General features: G+C 39.9%; 2 protein-coding genes across 2 annotated transcripts in view; one reads left to right on the top strand and one right to left on the bottom strand.

The window, feature by feature from the left end:
* Nucleotides 1-80: 80 nt before the first annotated feature.
* Nucleotides 81-14002, bottom strand: LOC115048064 (ankyrin repeat and fibronectin type-III domain-containing protein 1). The gene is made up of 19 exons (XM_029509310.1): nt 13876-14002; nt 11439-11784; nt 10923-11187; nt 10611-10811; nt 9110-9223; nt 8593-8690; nt 8176-8266; nt 7489-7596; nt 7014-7113; nt 6349-6478; nt 6000-6119; nt 5652-5758; nt 5257-5371; nt 4777-4943; nt 4202-4379; nt 3805-3967; nt 3046-3212; nt 2590-2794; nt 81-2066 (listed from the first exon to the last, which is right to left on the bottom strand). Exons 2-19 carry the CDS (start codon nt 11598-11600, stop codon nt 1306-1308), a joined length of 3252 nt encoding a protein of 1083 aa, XP_029365170.1. The 5' UTR covers nt 11601-11784; nt 13876-14002; the 3' UTR covers nt 81-1305.
* A 4742-nt stretch (nt 14003-18744) lies between these two features.
* Nucleotides 18745-27238, top strand: part of mei1 (meiotic double-stranded break formation protein 1) — a 48936-nt gene continuing 40442 nt past the window's right edge. The window contains exons 1-6 of the mRNA XM_029509089.1: nt 18745-18888; nt 19113-19236; nt 20370-20420; nt 21110-21183; nt 22042-22147; nt 26384-26593. Of these exons, the coding sequence (XP_029364949.1) occupies nt 18745-18888; nt 19113-19236; nt 20370-20420; nt 21110-21183; nt 22042-22147; nt 26384-26593 (709 nt within the window). The remainder of the gene's footprint in view (nt 18889-19112; nt 19237-20369; nt 20421-21109; nt 21184-22041; nt 22148-26383; nt 26594-27238) is intronic.

Genomic DNA, 27238 nt, shown 5'->3' with positions numbered 1-27238 from the left:
TTGCCAATGTCAACTCTGCCCAATGAAAAGAGCTGCACTTGACAATCCCACTCTATTGTATTCTATTTAACTATATTCTGTTTTTTTTTTTTTTTTTTTTGCTATATTCTGTTTTGTTTTTTTTTTTTGCTATATTCTGTTTTCTAATATCCCTGAAGAACAGTCCCTTACATGGTTGCTCTGCTGTACCCAAATTGTGTTAGGTGAAATGTAAAAAGAAATAAAAGACAAGCTGTCACTCATGTCTAAAATTTGTCTTTTATCCGATTCCTCTAGCCTGACTTGTTCCTGTAGTGATTACTTACTAAGGCATTATTCTCCCAAACTGAATAAACATACAGTATATACATACAACAATGTAGAGCCAAAGTAAGAATAATCCAAGAAGATTGTTCACCAAAGCACAATATTAAACAAAATACACTACATTAAAAAAAAGAAAAGAAAAAGAAGTATAGTATAGTATATATCCCATTTCCCTCCACCAAGTTCAGAACATATCACTGGAATGGCTTGAATTCCAATGAATTTGAATGGATTGCATTCTCCCCAAGAAATTAAGGCCAAAAAAACAAACATTTTAGATTGTGTATTTTTACAAAAACATAAATGTTGAGAAAGAAATAAAATGCTTCAGTTTTCTATTGACATCATTTGTGAAAACAGTTACATGATCCGACTAAATCATCCTTTCAGTTCTTCCTTTTTCACAACCCAAAGGCAACATTTTATTCTTCGGCTTTTCTGTCTGAATTGTTTTTTCAACTCAAACAGTTTCAGATGAAGGGAACTTTTGCACACGGAAATTGGGACACCGAAACAACTGACAGCTGCTACTGTGTTCCTATAATTACAGAGAATCAAACTACTTCCTTGTTTAAATACTAAAAGTTCACCAGGGTAAACCAAAGACATCAACAGTATAACAGCTTCTTGTAGATTGTAAAGAAAACTTCAATTTTACTGAATTTTATAAATATAATGAGTTTGTTTACTGACTCCAGCAAGCAGCAGTGTTACTTTTTGCTGTAGTGATTACAATCGTTAAAACTAGTCAGAATATTCAAATGATAGAAACTAGTACCATATCTTCTTTGAGGCATACAAGAAACTACAGATCCAGAATTATGCAAAACAAGTAAATTAGCCTCACAATGGATTCTTTTTTTATTTTCATTTTCAGATCAGCTGCAAAGATTCGTTATATGAAACTGATCAAAAGTTACAAACTAAATGGTCTAACTTAGATTTTTCCTCCTTCGAACAACCTAATGAGAATGTAGTTGGGTGTTACTTGAGTTGATATCAGGATGAGCTGTTGGCGGGCCTGTCCCACTCCACCTGGTTTCTCACTGGAAGGCATGCTCCCTTGCTGGGGACCTGCTGTGTCTCTGTATCCTCTGGAGGGAAATCCCAGCTCAAAACAGGCACATCTGCGCCAGTGGACCTGAACATGGCATGAGACGCTGATCTGTCTTGTTCTTGTGATACCTTATTCTCACCGCGTGTTTCGCTCAAGTTGCTGCTGTTGGTACCGTACTGGTTGGGCTGTGAGACACATCCAGTTCGACTGAGGAAGTCTGAATTCCCAAAGTCAAAGAAAGTGTCGTTTTCACCAATCCCCAGTCCAAAGCTCTCCAGCATATCCATTACTGTTGATGTGGATGGAGCACTGGGTGTCTCCTCCTCAATGAGACTCAATGTGGGCAAGATGTCAACCAACTCTGCTATCTCCATCGGTTGGATAACATCAGTGATGCTGGAAGGAAAATCCTTCTCGCCGCTGTAGGACTCTTGTGTCTCCAAAATTGTATATCCTAAGTCCATCTGCGTAACAAGAACAGGCTCTAGTCCAGATTCAATGAAGGTGCTTGTGCATCCCAATTCCAATGGGTCGATGTTTGCCAGGCCAACAGTTGGCTGGGCAGTGATGTCGACGGGGTACCCTCCCTTTGCAACGCCCTCTATTAACATCACTGCAGCCTCTTTGGGGCCGACCATGTTTCCTGCTGGTGGTGGGACCTCAGCAGTGACGACATTCGGTGGCGTCATGCTGACTAAACTCTCTGGCAAAAAAATGAGAGAGGAAGAATAAGCTTAAAAAGACAAGGTAAAATCTTTGATTTGTAGCATTAATCGGAACAAAGCAAGGTGACTTTATATCTGCTTGTTACAGCAGCAGTCATTGTGACAGAGGCAGGGCTTCTGGTGTAAATGGTGTCTACCACAGTGTTTTCTACAATTAACTCAAAATAAGTAACATGTTTTGATGTTCAGCCAAATACAGATTCTACAGCTGCCCGCAATGATTCATGTAAGCCATAGCATATGGTCGAAAGTATGCTTATTTACAGCCGTTGGGCTACAGCATTACAGCAAGTGGCATACATTAGTATAAAGCATAGCTCCCAGGGAGTCAGCACAGCATGGATTAGCAAGTATTGTAGACGGGTTTTGATCCATGGTGTTGAAAATGCGGGACACCTGGATGTGTTATTTGGCTTTGGGCTAATTTCGCTGAATGTTTTTAACAATGTTACTCCAGTAGAATTAGAAACTTGTCCACCTCCGCCCATGTCGCTGCTGTACCTGTGGTGGCTCGCTGTGCTTGTGTTCGACTGGGCCATGTCAGTCTGGCAGTCAAACTCCCCTCATCTTCCTCACCATGAGGACTTGGCGGTGGGTCACCTCCCATCACCAGACCCAGAGGCACTGCCCCCACCCACTGCTTGGACCGAACGCACTGTAGACAGTCCATTATCCAGCGTGCGTCTCGCCACACCACATCGAGGCGCTAATGTAAGAAGAAAATTCCGTTAGATTAGTTAAAGCTACAACATGTTTTGAGAGTAAATCTTCGGATGAAATCTCGAAATGGCATAATATTACTGTTGGTGCACTTTCATCAAACACATTGATGGGTGACTTTCCCTCATTAAACTTGTATAAATCAGGAGAAGAAAAGATGTACAGAGAGAAACGCAGAAAGAGGCTTTGAGTTAACTCTGATTTGCAGCAGCAGCTGTTCTGCTTTATTGCTCTTACATGTGATAGGTCAGTGATATGATTTAGCCTCTCTCGGGCTTCCTGCACCTCCCTGGTATCCAGCGCCTCCCTCAAGGCCTGCTGGGCCAGATGAGTGTCCAGCTCCAGCCTCACCCAAGCTTGGCAGTATTGGGACAGGAATTCCCGTTCATAGGTCCAGAAGTGAACTAGGGATGAGAGGAAAGACAAAAGAACAAACGATGACAAGCTGAGAGAAAAGGCATCAGCACTCATTACTCATGACTTTTTCCAGAGCAGTCAAAAGGAGAGAAAGATTTAAACTAGAGTAACACCAAACCCTGAGGTATGGTTGAGACATAAGATCATAGGACTTTAGAGACAATAAAACAGTCTCATCTTCAAAAGAGCAAAAGATAAGACGTACCATGTCAGTGTGATTTATGCATATTACACTTTCCAACCAAACTGGAAGAAATTAATTGAAAGGTGAAATGCATTTCATTAATATCTTCTTAAACTATTTGCTTTAGCTTCTTGGAAGATTAGACATATTTACTGCCATTAAAATCTATTGTCTCTTATAGGATGCTACTCTTTTTTTTATTTTTTATTTTTTGGACCTATTGACAACATGCTGTTCCTAATAAGAAAAGGTTACTCTGCCAGGTATTGTGTCTTAACCTGAGGGCACAATATTCCCTGCTGGTAAGAATGTTCCGTAGTTCCCTGATAGAAGAGCACCACAGTTTGCCGCTGTGATGCATGTCCCATATCCATGAACTACAGTTCTCCACCTACCTAGCTCAAAGATCTGCAGAGGCATGGTAAGGCCAGGCTCCTTGGTCCCTACCAGAGGCCAGTAACTGGAGCTGAAGTCCTCACTGGGAGGCAGTAGTAGCAACATGGACAGCTTGTCCCCAAACTGCAGCAGTTCCTGAGTGTATACGCCATACTGGTAGGCCTGTGGCACAACAGATGCATTTCTAAAAATATTGTACGCTATGAAAACTTTCAATATGCCTGCAGTATTTACCCAGAGGGAAAAACCATATAATCACTATAAATAAATGAAATAAACACTGACAACACTGACAAATCACTTCATAATAGTTTCCTCCATTATTTTGATGGACAATTGATGATATAATCATAAAATAAGGATAATTTAGAGATGGCTGTGGAGAAAAGGTTTTACCCTGTAGAGGGGGATGTTGAGCTTTGTCAGGAGATGTGTGACTGCTGCTCTCAGAGACCTGACAAACTCCACCAGCCCACTGCTCTCCATCAAGCTCTCATCCTCACCACTCAGCAAGTTCTGAATACTGCTGCTGGTTGCAGAGTTAGCGTGATTCTGGAGCCATGACCACTCCTCTCTGTCACGCGACAATTCAGTTAACAAAACATTGCTTTAAAGGGCATCACCAACACAGTCAAGGTAAAAAAAAGAAAAAAGAAAAAAGAAAAAGATAGAACTGTATTTCTCTATGCTGTGTTTGTACCATGATTTATGTTTGTTTTGACAGCTTACATATATTTTTGGATTTATATTCTAATTCTTTATATTGCCATGTGTTATCCAACTTCTTGGTGATGACTTACAGGAAAGTCAAACGTCAATTGTCAGCAACAACAGCAACAAGTCTATGGTATGGTGTAGACAATGCTCATCAACAATGAATATTTATGACATGTACAACACAGAAAACAATTGCTTTGAAATTTTTGGCTCTAATTAGCATAGTTCGTATGGAGGTTGGAAAAGTTTGTCACCTGGACACGTGGGCATTGTGTCGGACCCGTGTGTGGCAGAGTAGATTGGGAAGCCTCTGCGGCACCAAGACCCTGATCTGTTCTACCGAGCTGCACAGTTTTAGGATGCCCACGTACAGGCCTGACTGCGCCCACTGAATGCTGTGCCTGTGGAAGGACAGCTTCTCCTACAGAACAGAGAGAAACAGGTAGGGTGTCTACTGTTTCATCAAGATTATGTTTATCTGCCTTTTTTTCCTATGTCTGAATTTGTTTTGAATTTGGTTAGCTAATTTGGTTTCTCCAAAGTAATTCCAAGCGGTTATTTGATTTGCACACAGGAGAAAAGCAAAGCTCAATAATCAAGTCAGGGAAGTAAATACATTCAATCAAGATGTGCTCAGTGTTTAATATACTCTGCTGCACATAGCTGCTGCTCAGCAAGTGGTAATTTTGGATATTTTCCATGTCTCTTTTACACAAACACAAACTCAGGCTCACCTTTAGCTGCTCATAGAGCATGTCCATGGCAGTGGGCTCAGGTAGGAGAGGAGTCCTGCTGCGGTTCTTTTCCAGGCGGACCAGGGGCATCCAATGGAGAGGCGGATCAGGAGGGCTTGGAGTGGAGCAGAACAGTTAAGGTCAAAATGAAATGCAGGCACCACTGAGTTTTAATGAGTCATGTTACAGAAACAGGGCCGGTATAACACTTCTAACCAACAGGCATTAAGATAAAAAATCATTCAACAGATTGTGATTTGGTTATCTGTTGAAGTGTAACAGACACTTTTTCAAAAAAGCCGCTGGGCAGAGAGTTGGAGTCCTTTGTTTAAAGGGAGGCTGCACACTCTTTGTTAAGGAAATACAAAAGGGTTTAACAAAATGCTCTTTCTCACCTGGGAGGGTTTGGAAACTCTTTCAGAGTCACCAGTAGAACGTTGCCCTGCCGGTCTTTTAGCGGTTCATAGTACACCTGACCCAGATCCACTGTTCCAAGGGAAGACTGACAGAAGAGAAAGGTGCAGAGAAAAAAACAGAAGCACAAGGCTGAATAAATATTAAGAAATTATGGATTGTTGCAGTGAAATTCGGGTTCTGGGAGTACAGGTATGGCGCCTCAGATAGTGAAAAGAGGCAGCAGTAAGAGGAGTAGGAGGGAGAGGAGGTGTAAAGAGGTAATTAAAATGGCAATTAACCCATTTTGAAGCTTCTCACCATGTAAAGTAAGCGGCTTAACTTCCTACCTGCAGCTGGGAAACAGCTCTTAAGATGTTGTGCCTGTTCTGAAGGAGGGAGGAAGAAGATGAATGTGCTGAGGAAAGGGCCTCCTGGAGCCAGGGCACTTGCTGCCATGCACATGACAACTGCAGGTTAAAAATATGACATTCAATTTAAAATACAATTCACACTGAAACGGTATAAAGTTCCCGTTCAGAATAAATACACATGGAGAAACAATGGAGGGCTTCATGTCTCATGCAAAACAATTCACTGTTTACACATATTGACTCAGTTTCAAATGGATTTACAGGGTCTGTTGTGTGTCTGTGTGTGGGTTGAATTAATGCACACACATATGTACTGACAGTTCACCTTGGCAAACCAGAGGAAGTCGTGTGTGATGGAGTTGGAGCAGCATTGGATCTCCACCAGTGGGATTTGATCTTCAGCTGTCAGCATGATGTTTTCCTTGTGATAGAACACAGTCGCTAAGTACACACCCCTGAAGAAATTGACATGACAGCAGATACCAAAAAAGTTAGGTTATTCCGTTACACATATACCTATATATATATGCTGATATCAAAGTGAGGTTGTAATTAGACTTAACTTTATTGCAAATTGTGCAGATGCTTGCAATTTAATTCATAAACAGCAGATTTTTAATAATCTATGCAACTTTACTTCTTTGAAGCAATCCTTTTCCTTGCAGTTACACCCTTTCTTACTTACAAGCTGTCCTGTTCGTCCAATATTCTTCTCTGAATTCAGTCCACTGAATGTATGTGGCAGTGAGGCGCCTTGATCAGTCACTTCCAATTTGCCACAGTTTAGTGATTTCAACCCTCATCCTCAAAAGAGCTCTTCACTAATCTTGAGGCTACAGCAGCTTCAATGTGACTACTGTTCCTTTTCAATAGCCACAACAGATAAGAGTTTGGACTTGTAGTTAGCAGTTTACAGTAATCACATTTTGTTTAATCCACTACTCCCTGTACCCTAAAGGCAGAGTGGGACAAGGTAAGACAGAGTGCTACCTTTGTAAGAGGCGAACAAACTTGGTGGCAGACTGGAACAGTTGTTTGATGCCTCGAGACACAGACAGACGCTTGCTGGGACTCTGAGGCTTAGAGTTCTCTGTAGAGCACAGGAAGACAAGGATCAAATGGGATAGAAAATCACTTTGTATGCCAAAGTACATTTACTGTGCATGCACAAGATATTTGATTGGGACAAGGTGGTGAATGTGTTTCTCTGAAAAGAGTTGACACATACAGTTCATGCTGCTGATATAAAATGTTGTGAAGTGGGAATAAAATGCTGTACCATCAGCACATTAGGCACCTTTAAACCATCACAATAAATACATTTTGACATCCCTGATGTTCAGCGTGCTGTCACAGCCCAAGTGCAGCTACAGGTATGGGAAAATGAAAGCAATTCCGATCAACTGGACCACTACATATAGAGCTGCCATTCTGAAATTCATTCATCCACCGCTTATCCATTTACCTATGCAGTATCCCCTGTGATGGGGTTCTCTGGTATCTTCTAGTAATTTCCTCACAATGGTTTCATGGTTTCTGAACTGTGACTTGACACCCATGCATTCTCTCCAGCCTGCACAGGAAGGAGGAGAGAAACATCACCTTTATTTTCAATGCAATTAGGGAAAATATCTCGAGACAACAAGGGCTCATCTGCAGGCAAATCCTGAGCACACACTTTTTCCTGGCTGAAGTTCACTCTGAGCTTTCAGTTTCAACTTAAGCTAATGCAGCATGCATTGTATCATGAATATCAACACTGTGTTTATATTCTGTCTCATGTTCGCATTATTTTGCCCTTTTTCACAATTTCATAAATATTTTGACGTTTTTTTTTTTTCTCCACTTCACAGTTTGAAAGAACAAAGAATGCAGTGAGAGAGAATGTGTGCCATGCTGAATTCAAACTCAAAGTAGCACAGATGCAAGGCCCACTGACTCACAGTGACATCTTTAATTCTTCACATTTTAATTAATACAGATTAATTTATTAATCTCCCAGCCATGAGTGGATTCCACTTCACACTTCACAAGCACATCGTGCTTGATGTCAACCATGTAATTTCATTAAACTGAGAGAAAGAAAAAGAATGGAGCCCTTTCTCAGGAGAAAATCCACATTCATCAAAGTTTTGCAGTTCAGTATACTCACTGGAGGGGGCAGCACTGACTGGAGTAGAGCACTGAGGCGGGCCCCATCCTTTCACATTGTAGGCACTTACTCTTACAAAGTAATGCACTCCCTGCATTTGGAGAAGCACCAGACCGCCAAATTATCATCATGCATTAACCTTCGGAATTGTCCGTTCCGGGACAAAGAAATCCACATACTGCTCTCATTATTAATTCATCTGGTTAAGTAAGGCAGTTGAGCTGGATAAGTGTTATCTTACGTGAAGGGGTTTAGCACAGTTGATGATGACTGGGGAGTGATAAACACAATCTGCGTGTGGGTCAAGAGCTGTTGCGTGGGCATTGTTGCCTCTCCCTTACTTATCTGAGGATGTGCTGACAAGTTTGTCTATGTGTGTTAGATGTCCTGATGTGTGTTGAGGACTCCATTACTTACTGCTGTGAGTCCCTTGATATTATAGGAGGGATTCTTGGTCTCTGTAACTTGGACTGAGGCAAGGATGTGTTTGAAGCTTGCTGAGGTGCTCCATTCCACTATGAACACAAAACAATCCCACTGACTGATTATTCGCTGGCTTTACTCAAAACACACATAGGAGAACTTTGGAAGCCTTTGACTGTTTACAATGCTGGGAACTTTCTGTATCTAGGCTTAATCTATTCTTGGCTGCAAAGTCCGACATTTATGCAGCTATTAAGCTAAGAAGCAGAAATAGGGGTTGAACTAGATACATAAATATAGAGCTTTTGTACCTGATAGCTTCAGTGATGTGTGAAACCTTGATTATACTGGATCAATACAGAAAACATTCCATTATTTCTATTTTTTATACATAATGCCTATGTTTGTATTTGTCAAATCTCTTAGTAAGTGTTGTCGGACCTCCTTTTATCTTCTCATCTATTCATCCATACAGGTATAATATATCAAATTCTTGTTATGTACCACCAACCTCTGTAGCGAGTGATGAGTCCCATGGTGTCACCCTCTGGCTCTTTGATTGCCACAAACAAAGAGGACGAGCTAGTCACCACTATGGACACATAACTGGGGGGGCCCGGGAGCTCTGTGTGAAGCATTTAAGGAGAATTGTGTTCACAATGTGCACCAGTTCATTCTGAGAGAAGATGTACAGCAGTCAACACCAATATACATATATGTATATATATATATATATATATATATATATATATATATATACATATATATATATATACATGCAAACCTCACAATTCATTTCAATCCACCATGCCACAAAAATGTTACAAACTATTGCTTTTTGATTTATTTCTGATAAAACCCACTTGACAATAATGCAACCTGTTTGTTACACTTTACACATATTAATGTGGTTCAAAAGAGCCATAGTACTCGGTCAACTTCCAACAGCCAATGCTTAAGAGGTATCAAAAGCCCTCCTCCTCCTGGCTTTTAGACCAATTAACCAGGATTTAAAGTAAAGTATGGCCCTTCTTCGCTTGGAGCTCTGTGTCGCTCTAATACATCAAAATCTGTGCGCTGTAGCTGATCCTGCACTCTGACCCATCTAGATATAAAGAGATCAGTAAACTACTGTGACATTATTAATGAAACAGTAAATTAACTCCTTGGTTGTGATCAAATATAATTCCGCCTTCTTCCTTGACTCTCGCCAAAAGGGTTTTTATAGTTTGTTCAACCTAAGCTGCAACCTAGAGTGAATAGATAAAGTCAAAGGCTTAAGATAAAAACATACATTTGTATGTTGAATTTTAAGCAAAAAGCTTACATTCTTATCTAGAGGATTTTGTAATCTTAATTAAACTGCATACAAATAGAACAGCAAGGCCCTTACTGACCTTAAAATGCTGCATTCGTGAATGAGTCAGGAAAAGAAAATCGAAAGTGCTTCAGAGAAGTAAAATGAGAGCTAAGTGTATATACAGGTATATAATTAAATAAAAAATATGACAGTTTGAACCATTGAAGTATTATGAGTGAGAAGTTTGAGCAGCGCGGTGCAGGAAAAGCAGGGCTCAATATATCTGAACAGAGATTGCACCAAAGGCTTGGAAGCTAATCTGGGTGTGGATTATCACTCATGCACCTTCCATCACCGAGGTTTTGAAATTGATAAGAGCAGCCACTGGCAAGTCTTGGGCATGGGAGAGTTTAGAAATGTTAATGACATGGCAGTGTGTTGAATTTTGAACTAGTTCAGAGGGAAGGAGGGAAACTTTCAAGAGGCCAGCTATGGGAAGTCAGTAAAACATGAGAAAGACACTGGGCTGAATATTTCATCGCCGTGGCCTTACTCAGCAGTAATGGCAGGCTTTGTTGAGAAGGGCTGGAAAAAACCAGCAGATCTATGCTGGAACTAAAAATGCAAGAAATAGCTCAGAAAACATTGTGAAGTTGTAATGTCCCCAACCATGGTGCAAGAAATGCCACAAGCTTGACCCAAGACACCCGACCTGTCTTATGGAAGTTTTCTCTCATCCGGCAGTACAGTTGAAGCCTGAGGCTCCACAGGCGGATATGTCGCTGGATGTCAGACTGTGCCTGAGGCCCAGACCCTGTCTTCCTCACTAACTCATTCTTCCTATCCTCCACTCGTTTATCTGCCAGCGCCACCAGAGCGTCCAGCTTCAGTGCCCACTCTCTTGGTTGGCACACTGAGAGGAAATGGAGTTGGGAAAGACAGACAGAGAGAACAGAATCTCAATACAACATGTGTAGAACTGTGACATTTTGGATGACGGAGTGTTTTCAAACGCAGGACTTACAAACAGGGTTGTGCCTGGCTCCTGCTTTTGTCAACACATGGAGCAGAGGGGAATTGTGGGTAAGGGCAGCTACGTCCAGAGGGACCAGGCCCTGTTCACTCACTCTGTTCACCCCTTTCTCCCGATCTCTCTCCCAGTCCTTTTCTTTCTTCTCTCCTCTCTCCCACATGCTTCCACCTCCTCCACAGCCGGTGTGGTCCCTGGACAGCAGGCTTTGCACAGCCAAAGTGTCCTCATTTTCCACTGCCTCCCACAGGGTTTTGTACTAATGGGGAGCAGGATAGACAGCATAAAGCCACGAGGGGGGGGGGGGGGGCAGGTGAGAGAAAGAGAATAAGAGGGTTCATAGCAAAAGAGAAAAGAGAGGGAATAGGGAGTTACTGTGCCAAGGAAGAGGCAGCAGTTGAGACAGCATGTGATCTCAAAGAAAGATGTAATAATTTCAACCATGAAGATACCACATCAGAGAACAGATGCCCAGACCCACCCCTTAAAATGACAAATGAAACATCTTACAGCATCTGCAGACTTGCTGAGGTGCTTGTGTGGGTCAGTTTCACTGGCAACAGATGACTCTCCTCCCCTCAGTCTGACGGAGAGGTTCCTATATAGTCGTTTGGGGGAAACAGGACCCAGGGAGCGCCGGCGCTGGGGTGGGTTCCTCATTGATACAGACATGACAGGAGAGGGAAAGCGAGGACAGGAGAGGAGAGAAAAGCAAGAGAGGGAAAAGCTTATGAAAAGGAAAAAAATAGTTGGTATTACTTAACTCATTTAAGAAATACAGGAGAAGAAGTTATTTTTGAAACAGAGAAACAAGAACTTAGGGAAAGAAGAAGGAAAGGTGAAAGTCATTAGAAACCTGGAAGAGCGTGTAAGAGGGAATGAGATGAGAAGTAAAAAGTGAAAAAAACAAAACAAAACACAATATCCTGTCAGGCTCATACAAATTATCCCAAAGTAAAAGCAATTTTATGCCAATTTGAAGGGTTAGTATAGGCTGGGCTAAGAAGTACTGTTGTGTGGGTGGATAACTGGATAAAAGTTACACTGCCTGTACAGAGTAGATGAAAAATGGCTTGGAGCATTTATTTTAGTGCTTCTTATAGCCTCCCTTTTGTTCTTTTCTTCTTCCTCTAATGTGACACAGGTTTTATTCTCTATGAATGGCGCCTCTCAGCACACAAAGTAACTGACCCATCAATCTAATTAACTAAAGAAAAGTAATCTCACAGTAGAAAAGCTATGATTGTTTTTTTATGATAAATATGAATCTCCTCACATCATTAGCATAAATATAAGAATCCATCTTTGCCTCTATAGTAATGATAGTTCTTAATCTTTTGCATCATTAAATCAGTCACTTTTGTGACTGAAAATCTCTCACAGTTTTTTTTTTTTTTTTTCTACACTTAGTCTGGCATAGCTTTTCTCCCTTCTCCCTCTTCAGTCAGCAAGTCTTGTCTTTCATTTGTTTCGTCCCTCTTTTCACAGCCCTGCAGTTATCAGTGATTTTCACAGTGCTTCGGTTTACGTCATGCCTCAAGCACTTGTATCTGTCGTGTCTTGGTATAAAAAAAGAAAAGGGAAAAAAATGGGATCATCAGATGCTATCATCTCTGTCATCTTTCTCTTCTCTTTCCATCTTTCTATGTTCTCTTTCACAGTGTTTTTTTGTTTTTTTTTTCGGGCGGGGGGGGGGCATCTCTCTGGAGCTGAGTAATCCACTGTCCTCATGTGAAACTGAATACCCCCTAGTTGGTGCTAACTGAGAACTGATTATGAGAGCCCTGGCTCCACTGACTCCCCAATGACACATCACCTCTATACATGCCACCTTTCTGTGACTCAGTGTGTGGGGATGCAGGGACATAGGGGCAATACCAGCCTCTATTATTGGTGCAGGTTTCCAGTTTATTTATTTTGTTTTATATCACTTCTGGAAAGTGCTGATGAGACAGTTGAGCGAGGGGATCAGGTTTATCGTTTCCTTTATTTTGAGGAAATGCACATAATAAGAAAACACCTGGGAGGAGGAGAAACAAGTGTTTGCAAAGGGTGCTAGCATTGCAGTTGCAGGAATAATAGTTATGTGAGCGAGGTGAACGCCTGATCTATTAAAAGACAGACAGCATTCATTCACTGTGGTTTTGTTGCATGCAAGTATCTCAGCTTAATTGTTTTTAATTTGGCCCCAGCATTGCGGGAAACATGATGACAAAATGAACATATTTGGAAGGACACTTTCAGTTGTATCAAGTTCGGCAGTATATGGAAACATGTGATGAGTAATACTTCTGACGTCTCAGGAAGTAATGCGGTGCATTCATTTGTGTGAATAAAGCAGGGGTGGGAAAAAACCTTTCTTTTCATCGCAGTTCAGTTCTGTGTTTGTAGATTATTTACGAGCATTAAATTGCAACAGGCAGCATAAAAATCCAGATAAAAATTCTTATTTTTTTCATTAAACAGACAACAGCCTAACTGAAGGCAAAGAATGTTTCAGCAAGTCAGGTTATTATACAGACCGCAACTTTAAAAAGGTTATCTTCAAAACCAACAACATAATTTATGTTTTTGAACAACTTGAAGTTTTTTCTTGCCACTCTTGCCGAGTACTTCTTTTGTAGGGGATCTGTCAAAAGACTTTCGTCTAGACCTGCTCCATATGTAACGTACCTTGAGGTAACTTTGTTATGATTTCGAACTATAAACATAAAATTTGATTTGAGTCACTGAGTTTTTACAGTAGGTCTTAAGAATAGCTGATCATGCAGTCATTCGAGGCGGAACAATCTGTGACAGAAAATAACACCTGAATATTCATCCAGTCTTAAATAATATTTTCTATGGTGAGCGGATGGAGCGCTCCAACTAAACATTTCGTCAACTGAGTTTGACAAATCAAACTAACTACGGAGTAATTAGTTTTAAAAAGTTATTCACGTCTTACCGTTGGTCGACACTTTTGTTTCATCATGTTTTATTTCTCCATGATCGCGGTGCCCACTGAGCTCATGTCACCCGGCAGTTTTCACCTCCGGAGCCTGAAACGAGCGCACCAGAAAGCAGCAGCAGAGAGAGGGACCGCTGCTTCCCCGACACACACACGCACACACACACACACACACACACACACACACACACACACACACACACACACACACACACACACGCACACACACACACACACACACACACACCACGCACGCACACACACGCACGCACACACACACTCACACTCACTCACATACAGATACAGACTCACAAACACACGTACATACGTGTGTCCCTTCAATGTCATTTACTTTCTTCACTTTTTTAAATGACAAACAGCAGTATTGTCAGATGCAAATTGAAATATAATAGAAATTGGACCTGTACTGTTGATCCCAGATAAGCGGATGAAAATGGATGGATATTATTAAACTATTATTATTATTAAATTATTAAAGTTCAATCAAATTAATTTGGGATTTTGAGAGAACAATGTGAATTACAGATTTGATAGATCTGGGTTTGGGAGCGGGATAAGTGTAAAAAGTGTGTTTTAATAGTAAATGCATATTATTTCTGAGTACTGAAGCAACTATGTTATCAAGATGCAACAGTCTCTGTTGCAGTTACACATACTTGTAAACTGTAAAATCATTAACTTTACTAAGGAAAAGCTATTTCTGCTACAAGGCCTTTACTGTTGTCATCACAGGAAACAAAAAGCTATGGCACAATGTGAGCAGAGTGATGTGACAATGTGTGGGTTGAGGTGAAAATGAAAGGGAACAGACATAGAGCTATATTTTGGGCATCTCAACACCACCAATGATGGCCACTGTCTAGGTGAAGGAGTATAATTGTCTGAAAACATTTTCCCAATGCATGAATCTTTCACATTACAAGCTACTACAGTTTTTTTTTTATTGCTTATGCACAACTTTGAATAGAGGGCCTGGTTTTTCAAAACAATACACACAATAAGCACAACCATACAGACAATTAGCATAACAGCTCAAATCTTTTTCAAAATGAAACACTCATGTAAAAGCTATAAACTACTTTATAAAAATTATATTTCGTATTTACCATATGAAAACACGTTTCATTTGACTTAATTCTTTCTGAACCAGTTACACACTGCTGTGCTTATCCTAAAACACTTTTAGCAATTCTAGTTCTCAGTGATTTGAGTACTGTAAGTGAAGCAAACAGAAATTGCAAAGATGCAATACAGAAAATTCACCAAATACAGCACAATACCAGTGTGATGAAAATCTCATTTATTCCTCTCTACATACCCAAAATCAGTCAATATTTCAACGAAATATGTCCATATCCATGCTCGTACAGTAGTGTGCATAACACTGAAAATAAAAATTACACACACACACACACACAAAATGACAAAAAAAAAAAGAAATAATACTAATAAAATAAATTAAATAAATAAAATTAGATAAGGGGGGTGGGGGGGGGGGGGGGTCTGACAAAAAAAGAAAATCCACTAAGGAAAATAGTAGGGATTATATCTTCGCTGAGCTGGTTCAGGTCAGAGAATTTTAGTGACATCACAGACGATATCTTCATTGGCAAGACAACAAAGGGAAGAACCGCCATGAATGTTGAATCCATCCTTGAATGGCTGTGGTGTCAATTTGGTCACAGGCCTCCTCCATGGCCTGCATGAGGCGCACCTGAGCCTGAGGCTAAAGATCATAAACTTTCCACCTCCATGTTGAGTAGAACTCCTCGATTGGATTCAGAAATGGAGAGTATGGTGGAAGGTATAACACAGTAAATTGAGGATGCTGCTGAAACCAGTTCTGGACCTGTGCAGAGTGGTGGATGATACATTGTCCCAGATAACAATGCATTGCATATGTTGCATTTGTTTCACTGTGATGATGTTGTGCAATTGGTCCAGAAATGTCAGAATGTGAGGTGTGTTGTAAGGGCAAATATTTGCATGACGGGGAAGGACCCAATTCTCCGGTGATGGGTGATGTTACCCCCATGCTGCCCTGGGACATTGATTATAGTCCTGTGGCCAATGATATTTCTGCCTCTCCTTCTTGATTTCGTGAGATTAAACCCTGCGTCTTTAATGTAGATGAACTTGTGGGATTTTGTCAGCATCCATCTGTAAAACTCTCTGTATTACAGTGAAAGACAAGATTGTGTAGGTCAGCATGGCTCTAATACACAGTCAATTAAGGTTACATGTGCAGTGAGCAACATCAAAGTGCTAAAGTGAACAATACAAACCAATACATACCTCCACATACTCATGCCAAAGCCCTCTCCGAATTCCGCTCAAAAGGCGCTTGATACAGTTGTTTCATCTGAAGTTGATTTTTTTTTTTTTTCAGGGCACGTGCCAGTGTTGATAGAGAGACCCAACATTTTTGAAAATGGCGTTGTCACCAAACATGTTGACTTGAATTTCTCTGAGCCTTATTGTATTATTGTCCAGAACCATGTTTGTGATTGCTCTTTCTTGTTCTGGTGTGAAAATAGGCCCCCTTCCTCCTTGTTGCTCGCCCCTGAATCCTATGTGGAAAGAAATACACGTAACCTGTCGTAAAATGTCACAGGAACCACTATCAACGTATGGTACTAAATAGCTTATTAATTTTGTAGGTCTTCCTCTTCCTCTACTTGGCACAGGCTCTGCCTCCACCTCTTGGTATTCCTCCTCTCATTGTCACTCTTCCTTGTCTTACTTGTTCATTTTTATTTGAAGACAAGTGAACTCACCTGTGTTTAACCAATTGGCCAATGGGTGTGGTCATTTGAAAGTCAGTGCTTTGGAATTTGCAAGGAAGTGGTATCATGATATACTTCTGTCTAATGTATTCAAGTATGTTTAGTGTTTTGCAAATCGCTGTGTGCATTGGTTTGCAAAAAGTGTGAATCTGACATTCTGCTTATTGTGGTGCTAATCTGTCCTTGTGTTTTGCTCCTTGGGTATAAGGTTTTGATAACTGCGTCATACTTTTGATTTTAATATTCATGCAATGAAAACAACTGTAATGTGTGTGTGGTAAGAGTGGGATGCACAGGAAGTGGCTTAAGACAGATCAAGCCAAATGAAAGAAAAGCAAAGGGCAAGTATTAATGTGCCAGGTTTTTGCATGCCAAGTCTCCACTTATTCTTGAGCAGAAGCCAAATCCATTTGTTTCTGAGCTGCACTAGCCCCTGAAGAATTATCTATGTGCAGCTGTTGTCATATGAAGTTGACAGATTTCCCATCTGAGCAGTGAGGAGGTCTCTTTATCTTTCTCTGTCAATTCATTGCTCTCAGGGGCCAATAAAACTGCACAGACTGATTAATTTAACTCTTTCCCATGCACAAGTATCAGTATTTCCCAAACTCTCGTCAAAGGTCTGCTACGCTTCTGTGTCAGCCAAATAAGGCTTTGACCACTTCCTGCAAATAACGGCCTAACACAGTACACTTTGCCTTCAGTGCGTTCACCGGAGCACAACAGAGTTGTCTGAGGCAACATTATTGCACTGTAAGAAACTATGAAAGATTAGGATTTTGCTCTTGTGTACACTAGTACACAACAACACACACACACACACACACAAGTTGAGCCAAAGGTAAGCTGGCTATATTTTATACCATGCACTACTTTGATGTGCAGTAAATTGTGTTTAAGGAGAAGTAGAGTGAGACTATAAATTGACATGTTGGTAGTCGCTGATACTCGCCCCCACACTCATATCTTCAAATAGCTTCACAGTTGCTGAGAGGCTTTGTTGTCATGGTGATAGCAACATTGTGGCCTTCATAACATTTCATTCAGCAAGCATTCATTAGGATAAATTGAGGTTGATACAAAAATTTGAAGACACTAATGTATAGATTTTACTTAAATATACAACATCAACAAACCTTTGAGAGGAAACACCTAAGTAAACACCTAAGGACCTAAGTAGATAATGAGGCAATTCCAATAGAAAAAATATCTATTATAAATATGGTGGTATGGTAATTACAGTGTCTCCATGGTTAGTTTCATTCAGCTCCTTAGTCATTGTCCATCACAAATTGAAATCCCACGGAAAAGTGAACGATGTTTACAGTTTATTTCAAACAACATGACTCTCAAATCAAAGCCTTTCAATTTGAACCAGTCCAACTAATACAGATTTTCTGGATTCACCATCTTCATTGCTATTGAATAGTATAAACGTGGCATTGGAAGAAATATAATGACGAAGAAAACACTCATTAAGGCTAAAGTGTTTCTCAGTTCAAGTTGGTAGTATCATAATTAAAGATATTTATTTAAAAATGATCCATAAAAAGTATTTAATGCTGCCAGATATTGAAACGTTTTTTCTAATCTGTATACTCAAATGTATACAGTGTCATAATCTAACTTCATCCCTTGCATAATTTGTCACTATGAATAATAACTAACAAGTTCCTAAAATATGTTATTTATTTTCTTCTTTTGTTAATTTGAGGAACACATGAAAAGAAATTAAAATCAGTGTATAAAAATGTGTATAAAATAAATCCCATTTTCTCAGTTAAGTTCTCAGTACTCTTCGTTTTTCGTTTCTCGTCGCTTGTAACTCTCGCTTTGCTCTCGCTGTGTTTGTAAATAAAGTTTGAATTGAGAAAGAGAAACTTTGTTTGGGTTCGCCTTGGAGGAACAAAACGGGCACGCTGCTAATTAGCTTAGCCTTAATGCTATAGTTAAAAAGGTACGTTTTCCTGTTGGCTAATAAAATAAACTAGCTTACTTTCTGGCTGGCCTGCTTGAGCTCAGCCGTCCTTGTTTTGCTTCAACAGGCGAAATGAGCGAAATGGCGAGTATGGATATTATTTATGACAAGTTCCACTTTAGACACGATCCAAAATGGAGCGGCCGCTTGGGGCCCGCGGAGGGCGGCGGGCTGCTGGTCTGTATGGCCTGTGTCATTGAAATGATTGATAGCGCACAAGTGGCGGTGAGTTTTTCTAAACGAAATGAACTAATTTCACTCTGCTCAAATATAAAGTTGAGCCAATACCGCTCCACTGTAGCTGGCTGTGTATGTTTTGATAAAGGCGTATGTTATCCCAAGCACACCTTTGCCCAGCTAACACAACCAGGACCTGTTAGAATAATATCCACAGAAAACACATTGTCCCGTTTCTGTACCACGTTGCTCAACCTGTCTCCTCCATACAGTCAGTGAGGAAGTCTTTTGCCTTGTCTGGTATCAGTGAGGTGCTGAGAAGTTCCCCAGGCGCCCTGAGAGTGCTGCTCCAACAGGACCATCGAGTCTCAATGCGTTTCACAGCTTCGCTAATGGGTAAGAAATCTTGTTGCATCCAGCTTTATTGGGAAGCAATGGACCGTTTCAGATAGTTTGGATAGCCAGTTAATAATTCTAACATAAGATGTATCAAGTGTATCAAGGGTGAGTGTGACCCAGTGCAGAGTTTCCTATTAACAGCTTTTACTAACCACTGCTGGCTGTTCTAGACAGTTTCTGTTGAGTTCAACTGTATGACCTTCCTTCAAGTAGAAATCATAGAATAGGGGCAAAAAATATCAGCTATTTGCAAAGAAAAAAAAAAAAAAAGAACAATGAATCAGCCTTAAGAACTAAAATAAAGGATGCACATCCTGAAAACTTCCCAGCTAATCTGACCTTGATTCTTTATTTCTTTTTATTTTTCTTTCTGTAACAATAGGAACAGTCAGTAGAATAACGCAAATATTCAAACAGGGGATATATTGAATTTTTTTCCCTTTGACTTGAAGACTTATGAATGATCAGTATCGTATGTGTTTTAAATATCACTGGTGAATTACATTCTGGCAGTGTTCTAACTAGCAGTGTTTTTTTTATGGTGTTGCTTCATCAGGAGAATTGACAGATACTTCATCTGCACTGGATACATTTCTCTAGATCATTGCAGCATAAAGTATTAGGCCTACACAATTTTAACTCAAATCAATTTAAGGCAATGACATAATGTATGGTAAAATGTTAACCCGCTAAAAGCTCTGACCAATATATAAGACATTAAAATAGACCTTTATGAGTTTATGGTTTCCTGATGAGAGTATAATCCAGTATAAAAAAGCATTTTACCCCCTCCGCAGTACACATTTTTCTTGCTTATTTAATTGTAGGGTCGTATTTAAAGATGCTGTCGTGGAAGAGGTATCATTTGTTATGCACTTCATCATGTGCCTTTTTTTGCAATGGTATAAGTTTTGTATCTGTGACTTACTGATACAAAGCGTGCAGCCTGATTACTTATAGCTTAAAAACTTCAACAATATGAATATGCACATCCATGATTTTTTACCTTTATATTTGTGTCTGTTTTTCAAGCATTTTCTTATTTCAGCTCTGTGAGACCTCTGCGCATCTCAGTGGGTTTGTAAAGTTGTTTTTTTTAATCTAGTGTGTCATTACTTTTCTATCCCCAGGAATGCTTCACAGCATGGAGGACCCAACCTCTCTGGAAAAAGTTCATCAAGGTGAGGAGATGCCTCTTTCCAGTGTATTGGTGTGTCTCTGTGTGTGTTTGTGTGTGCATTTGCATGTGCATGCATGCTATCTCAGAGAGTAAAAGTGCACACACAGAGGCTCTGAGTCACTCTTTTTCTTAGAGACTTCAACACATAGTCTCTTTGTGACCAAGTGAACTGTCACTGCTGGTTATTTAAAGACATTTTGCACAGTTCAGAGTTTTGAAGTTTTTGACTTAATTTAATATTTTTCACTATTGCATAGTACCTATTTCTCTTGAGGTAGCTACTGTATATACAGATTTCTCTTTATCCTATTTTAATGTTTACTTCTCAGTTAACTATTAGTTTTTAGCATATAGACAGATTTATCTCATTGCATCTCATAATAAACAAACTGACTGACAAACATGGTAACAGACTGAACAGTTTGTAACATGTAGTGATCCTGAAAGTGCAACACACTCAAAACTGTCATTCACAAGGTAAACAGGATAAATAAAATCCTTGAGCGAAATAAACCTAAACAGATAAACTGGAGATAACTTTTTGATTTTGAATGAATGAACATGAATTTTTTTCCTCATGGATGCTGACATTTTCTTAGAATAAAGTAAAGTACCATGATGCTGATTTAATGAATGCTTATAGTCATCTCTTTACGTACCTGCATTCATTTGTGTGTTTATGTGCATCAGTGCTGGTTCAGCTGCTTTTAGAGCTCCAGAGTGAGGTGTTATATCGCTTTGTTTTGGATGAAATAAACAAACAGGTGAGACACACACACTCACAGACCCATGCAGGCACAGAAATATGCTGAATATCTTAAAGCTTTCACCAGTATTTGAGCATCATCCACTATATCCTCTGAGGGTTGTTTAGTTAGCAGACCGTCTCCCCCTTGCTCTTGTTTTGTCGCCTCTGGGGAAGACAGTATTGGAAACCTTGATTCAGTAGCTGCTGCAGGTGGTAAACAGTAAAGCTTTATATACTTATGATGACAGAGGGGTATACTACCGGGCAAAAGTGCTGAGAAGTCTCATTTATCTAACTAGAATAGAGCCTGATTAGGAGATTTTAAAATAAATCTACTTGAAGAAATCGCCTTTGAATTTGAATGTTGGCTGTTCAACTGCTGGTAAAGAAAAATATTTGTCTTCTGAGCTGTGAAAAAGATATAAATTACAGACATGTCTCAAATGAATAGGCTGTACATTAAAAATGGGAGCATTTTACCTCACAGTTAAAACAGCACTTGCTCTGCTCCTATATCTGCCCTCTACCTTTCTTTTAAAAATGTAGAAATATGTATATATTTATATATATATATATATAAATATATATATATCTTATCATAAGCGGAAGTGTTATTTAGAAAAGTTTCAGTTTAATTCCATCCAATTAAAACTCACTTCTCTTATATTACTTGTTTTTTTCCATCTGCAATGTTCCTGAATATCTCTATGTTGAGTATCTGAAACTTTGTTGATCTTTAGCCCTTTACAGAACGTCTGTAATGTGAAGCTTTACGGTATGCATGAATGTTTTTGCCATTTTCATACAGGTATGTTTCTTAATATTGTTGTATGTCTGTTGCTGCTGATTTATATTTTGTGCATTCTGCGTCCAGCTAAGTGACCAGCAAAGTGCCCAAGCTTTTCTTCCCACCTTTAAACTCTTGGGGAACCTTGTGGAAGTAGTCCCCAACCTGGCCCATAGTCTGATTACTCAATACGGTAAGACAATGCAACAGTTAACCAGTCACTTCTTATTGCTATGGAGGTGCTGATGTAAGAAGGAAAAGAATGGTTTGGTTTTGTTAGAATTTACACTTTTAGTCAATGGTAAGTTCTCAGTATAAGATAAAAAAGATCACTAAGTCAATGTATTCAGAAGGGAGATTGTTTTGAACTGTCCGGATCTTCATTAAGCCTCAATTATTCAACTTATGTTTCTTTGAGGAAGGAAATGAAGTTTTCTCAGCTGTCTGCTCTAATGCAGCCCTGACCGTTGATTTCATTGTACGCACCCTTTTTCTTATAAGGCACAATGGGAATAAAGTTTTGAATCATGCTGGTTTGGGTCCAGTTTAAAATATCCTGTGACAGAATCAACTGGGAGATGGATAAGCAGTAGAAGATGAACGAATGAGTGAATGAATGGAAATGAATTTGTAAAGAAATATTTGTACCCTGTCCATTCACTTATGTTCCCTGTTGCATTCCCTCCGCTCTTTACAGATGACAAAAAAGTCACAAAACTTTACTTGTTTCACTTTCTTTAGCTATATAACCTTTTCAATTGCTCTCCAACTGCAATGTGATAACATAACTGTGTCCATACCAAAAATTCAGTCTCCATCCAATTCTTGGCTTAAGCAAACTCATGACATAAAAAATTTACAGAAGTTAAAATTAGGTGTTTATCCAGTGTAATGAGGCAAAAAAATAATGCACATCACCACCCCTCTCAGTCAAAAATACACTGATTTGATCTCTGCTGCAACCATCTGTATAATCTGTGTCTACTCACTGAACTGTTACTGCACTATTTAGTGAGCACGGTGAACCAGCTCCAAGTGGTTGCATGTGCTGTAGTTTGTTTGTGTCATGCGTGCGTCCTGAGTGCTTGTCTTCATAGTGAAAGTGTGCCCTCAGGCAAATAAGAAGGTATCATAGTCATTTTACTATGCTACGTGTGTGTCCACTTCCCCTGAATTGTCATGAGTTTCACAAGCTCCCCTGAGCAGCTGCAGGTAGCAGTCATGTTGTTGTGATGCTGACGCAAGACACGGGCTGCCTCTATTGACTGTGTGTGCTTGTCTGCGGCCTGTCACTCAGCATGTCTCTGTGGGGCTGTTTGGACTAACGACATCAGTGTGGCAATGACAACATGAGCCCAGAGCACTGAACCTATTTCTCTCTCTCTCGCTCCCTCACTATCTCTCATTCTCTCTGTCTCTCTCGCTTTCTCACTCTGTTTCGCTCACTCTCTCTCTCAGCTGCACTGTCTGCCTGTCTATCTAACTGATTAACCCCTCTGCTTCTCTCACCCCATTGCTTTGCTCTGTCTGAATTTTCTTCTTCAGCCTCTCTCCTCTCCTTCTCTTTTCCCCATCCTTCTCTTATTTTTGCCTTGCTAGTGTTCTAGTCCCTTGGGTCCTAACTGAGGAGTGGATACAAAGAAAATAACAGAGCAGGGAAGGAAAAGGAAGCATTAATGAGATAAGGAAGGAGGAAGGCAGGCAAAGATAGGTGGAAAACAAGTAAAGTGACAAAGTTAAGTGATTAAGGACATTGTTTCTCTGACAAGACTCCATATTAATAGAATATTATGACAGCTTGGTCTGCACATTCAACTTTATTTCCAGGAAAATACAGGAAAAATATTTTTTGGCTTTGAGTAGGTGGGATTATCTGTGTGGTATGTTTTAGATTTGGGAAACACAGAAGGTATAAAAGCAGGACCCGGCATGGAAGACCCGGCATTTTCCCCTGCTGCTTTACAGCAGGGGAAAAACAACAAATCCAGTGAAAACAGATCACTAGATGGACAGAGCGTGCACAGGTTCGCAGTGGGGCAGTGAGGCTGTAAACAAGGCAAACGGTACTACTCCCTTGTATTTTCTTCCCTCTATTTCCATCCTGTGTCTGTGGAGGTTTTATTGTGCTCCTCCCCCTCATCCTTCTTCGTGCTCTCCTTCTCTCTTTATTCCTGGCTCTCATCTTCGCTGCCTCATATATTTTGGTTTAATCAAACATGTCTGGGAGCCTCTCCTGCCTCACATGGGTTTTGATCTGCTTCACAGAGCAGCTGGGCTTGGGCTTTGCCTTCTTCCACAGTCACATCTCTCTCTTTTGCTCTTTCTCTCTCTTCACTTGCTCAGTTCTCTGTCTCTTTCCAGCTCCAGTGCTGCCCTGCACTATATCACTGCTTTTCCTTCTGTACACAAATCACACATAGTAATTTACCTGTGTATCTGTGCTGTGCCTTCCATTGCGTCCTCCCTTAGATTTTGTTATTGCAGTGATTTAATTACTGCTGCAGTATTTCATTGCAATTGCCATATAAATGTTCAAGGTTATTTCTCTCATGTTTGTGTATTTCATTGAAGGAGTTTGGTTTTTACATTGTGAGCATGCTCATCCTTAAATACAACCGTTGTGTATGGGCCTGTGCTTTGATCAATGGCCAGTCATAGCTACACACACATTTTTTTTTTGCTTTTCCTGCTTTTGTTTGCTATATCATTTATGATATTTATTATCAACTCCTGATTCAAATTCAGCACAAACGTTCACTTGGATGAATTGAGTAATGTGGTTATAAGTCAAAAGTTGTAATGCATGTTTTTTGCATGAAAAATGCAATATCTTGGGAAGTCCCAGAGAGACTCCATTCAAATTGGATACAATTTTGGTGGTCAAAGGTCATAATGACCTCAGGAAACCTTGGAGACATCTGCCATGTCTGACTGATAATCTACACATCTGCTGCAGAAATTCAATTAGACTTAAGGATGAACGTTACAGTGATGGCAGAAGACATTCTTTTGGTCATAGCGCAACAATTCATAGGCTAATTGTGACATAAAATAAAATAAGCAAGTGATGACATTTGGCCATAGGTAAAGCATAATTTGCTGTAACATAATGTTCTACAAAACATTTTGCTTCCATTTGTCATTCCATTTGTCACAACTGAACAGAGGCAGAAATTGTGACCATATTTTCTACAACTTGACTGCAAGGCAACAATTTAAGTTTGGTTAGGCATTGTTGACTATCTCACATTGATTTTAATGTTTTAAGTGTTTTTTTGTTTTTTTAGTTACATTTCCACATAGATGATTAATTCCTGTGGTACCAGAATGCATTAAGGTTGATTCTGTCTGTGAATGACCACGTTACTTTGCATTCATTCAGTTTTTTATTCTGGGGAACTGTAAACCATGTAAATGTCAAATTATTAATATAATATCACTATTATTCACGAATTGGAAAACAATGTTGCTGAATGCTGGAGTCATTGGAAAGAGTCATGGTCTCTCTTCACAGCAACATTTCATTGAAGCAACTCCCAATCTCTCAATATTCAACATTTTTGTCCTAATGAAGTGAGGGATCTAAGTGGTTAATATCCCTTCTTTCAGTGCATGTCTCAGAGGTGATCATAATTATTTAGAATATATTAAGGGCTTAAAGGTTGTATGATTGGGAGTGTGTTTGTTACTCTGATCTTAACTAACTACATGCAATTAGTGTAAGTTGTTTTGTAATTTTACGGCAAAAAACCTTAAGTGAGATTGTTTTAATGTTTTTATTTTGCGCTGTGTAGTCAAGTAAATGGAAATGTACTTGCAATAACATGTATGACAACCATCTCCTCCTTCTGGGACTCTGTCCTGTCTTCTGCTGCCCTGCTGTTTTTGTTACTATGCCTGGGGCTCCCTTTCCTGTGTTTGTCTCATATGCTTTCAATTAAATAAGCCTTTCTACCCCAGCCTGTGTAGTTTTACCTTTTGCTGTCCGGGAATCTCCCTCTATTCCCTACTCACTATACCCTACCTGCCATTTTACTGCACTTAGTCCCCTATTGCACAATCTGGCTCTACAACAGTCTGCTGTAGGTAAAGTGTTGCACTTTTTTCCGAGTGATTTTTCTTCCCATCCATCTCATTTGCTCTTCTCTGTGTGCCTCTCACAGTATATACCCATTACCTTTCCCGGGGGGATTTTTGTCTTTCTCATGTGTCACATGCTCGCACAAACAAAGAAGGTCTTCAAAATTTAAAGACATGACACAGGCGAGAAGACACAAAGACACAGTTTACTTGATATATTTTTTTAATATGCAAGATATTTATTTGTTGTGGTGAACCAACCCAGTTTCACGCATGATCATATATATATCCTACTTTTCTGTGTATTCTCCCTGTGTTCATACATCTGTTTCCCATCTCTCGCAACCAGTGCCCTTGCTGGAGCATCTGTGCTCAGCTTTGCTTTACCCAGATGAAGTGCTGAAGGCCTCTGTGGTATTTGTGTGGCTCAAGCTGTTCGGGGCAGCCGGGGGCTCTGCAGCCCAGTCATTGCCCACTACCATCAGGGACCGTGTGTGTATCCTGTTGCTGCAGACCTTAACCAATGCAGGCTCCCCACAGCTCATCAACAACTGTACTGGTGAGAAAAACATCTGAGAATTTTATATGTTAGACGACAGATGACATGAACTATATTCTATGAGATTAAAACACCTCAAATTTAAGATTACATCCACATTCCACTCTTATTATAATTTAAAAAGAGTGGAGTGTGGATGTAATCTTAAATTGATTTAATCTTAATAAGATTACCCTCACTAGCCCTGGTGAGAACAGCAACATGGAGGGATTAAAGAGGATTACTTTTCTTTTTCGTCAGCATTGGCTCATATAAATAGTTTTCAAGTAACTGCTTTAAAAATGTGTAATTAGTCTCCAGATAGCATGGAACTATGCTTGAACTATGCTTCAGTCACATCATATATCTCATCTGGATGTATCTATGACACTGGGCCGTATGGTTGATGTTTATTATGTATGTTTATATACATACAGACTTTTTGTCTTGTTTAGTTACATCATTATGTAAATGTGAAACACCTCCATATCAGAGACATTCATCATAATTGCAGAAGTTGTTTGTTTGGTCTGATAAGTGCATATTATCAGACCAATGGTGGTGGCTCTGATAGGGACCATTTTGCCCATTTTGGACAGTAGGAAGGAGCAGTTTTGTCTGTGACACTGATACTACAGAAACAGTTATATCAGTATGTTACTAACA

Source organism: Echeneis naucrates, chromosome 8 (genome assembly GCF_900963305.1).
Source record: "Echeneis naucrates chromosome 8, fEcheNa1.1, whole genome shotgun sequence".
Lineage (NCBI taxonomy): Eukaryota > Metazoa > Chordata > Actinopteri > Carangiformes > Echeneidae > Echeneis > Echeneis naucrates.
The sequence above is the reverse complement of the archived record's forward strand: the minus strand, read 5'-3'. Positions and strand labels throughout refer to the sequence as shown.

What these genes read in the sequence shown, in the direction of transcription:
- LOC115048064 (XM_029509310.1), bottom strand. Translation starts at nt 11,600, where the DNA reads ATGTCTGTATCAATGAGGAACCCACCCCAGCGCCGGCGCTCCCTGGGT. An exon ending in AGAAAACTTCCATAAGACAG is followed by an intron (nt 9,224 to 10,610) that starts GTCGGGTGTCTT and finishes TGCTTCACACAG; the next exon opens with AGCTCCCGGGCCCCCCCAGT. An exon ending in GAGTTTCCAAACCCTCCCAG is followed by an intron (nt 5,372 to 5,651) that starts GTGAGAAAGAGC and finishes CTCCACTCCAAG; the next exon opens with CCCTCCTGATCCGCCTCTCC.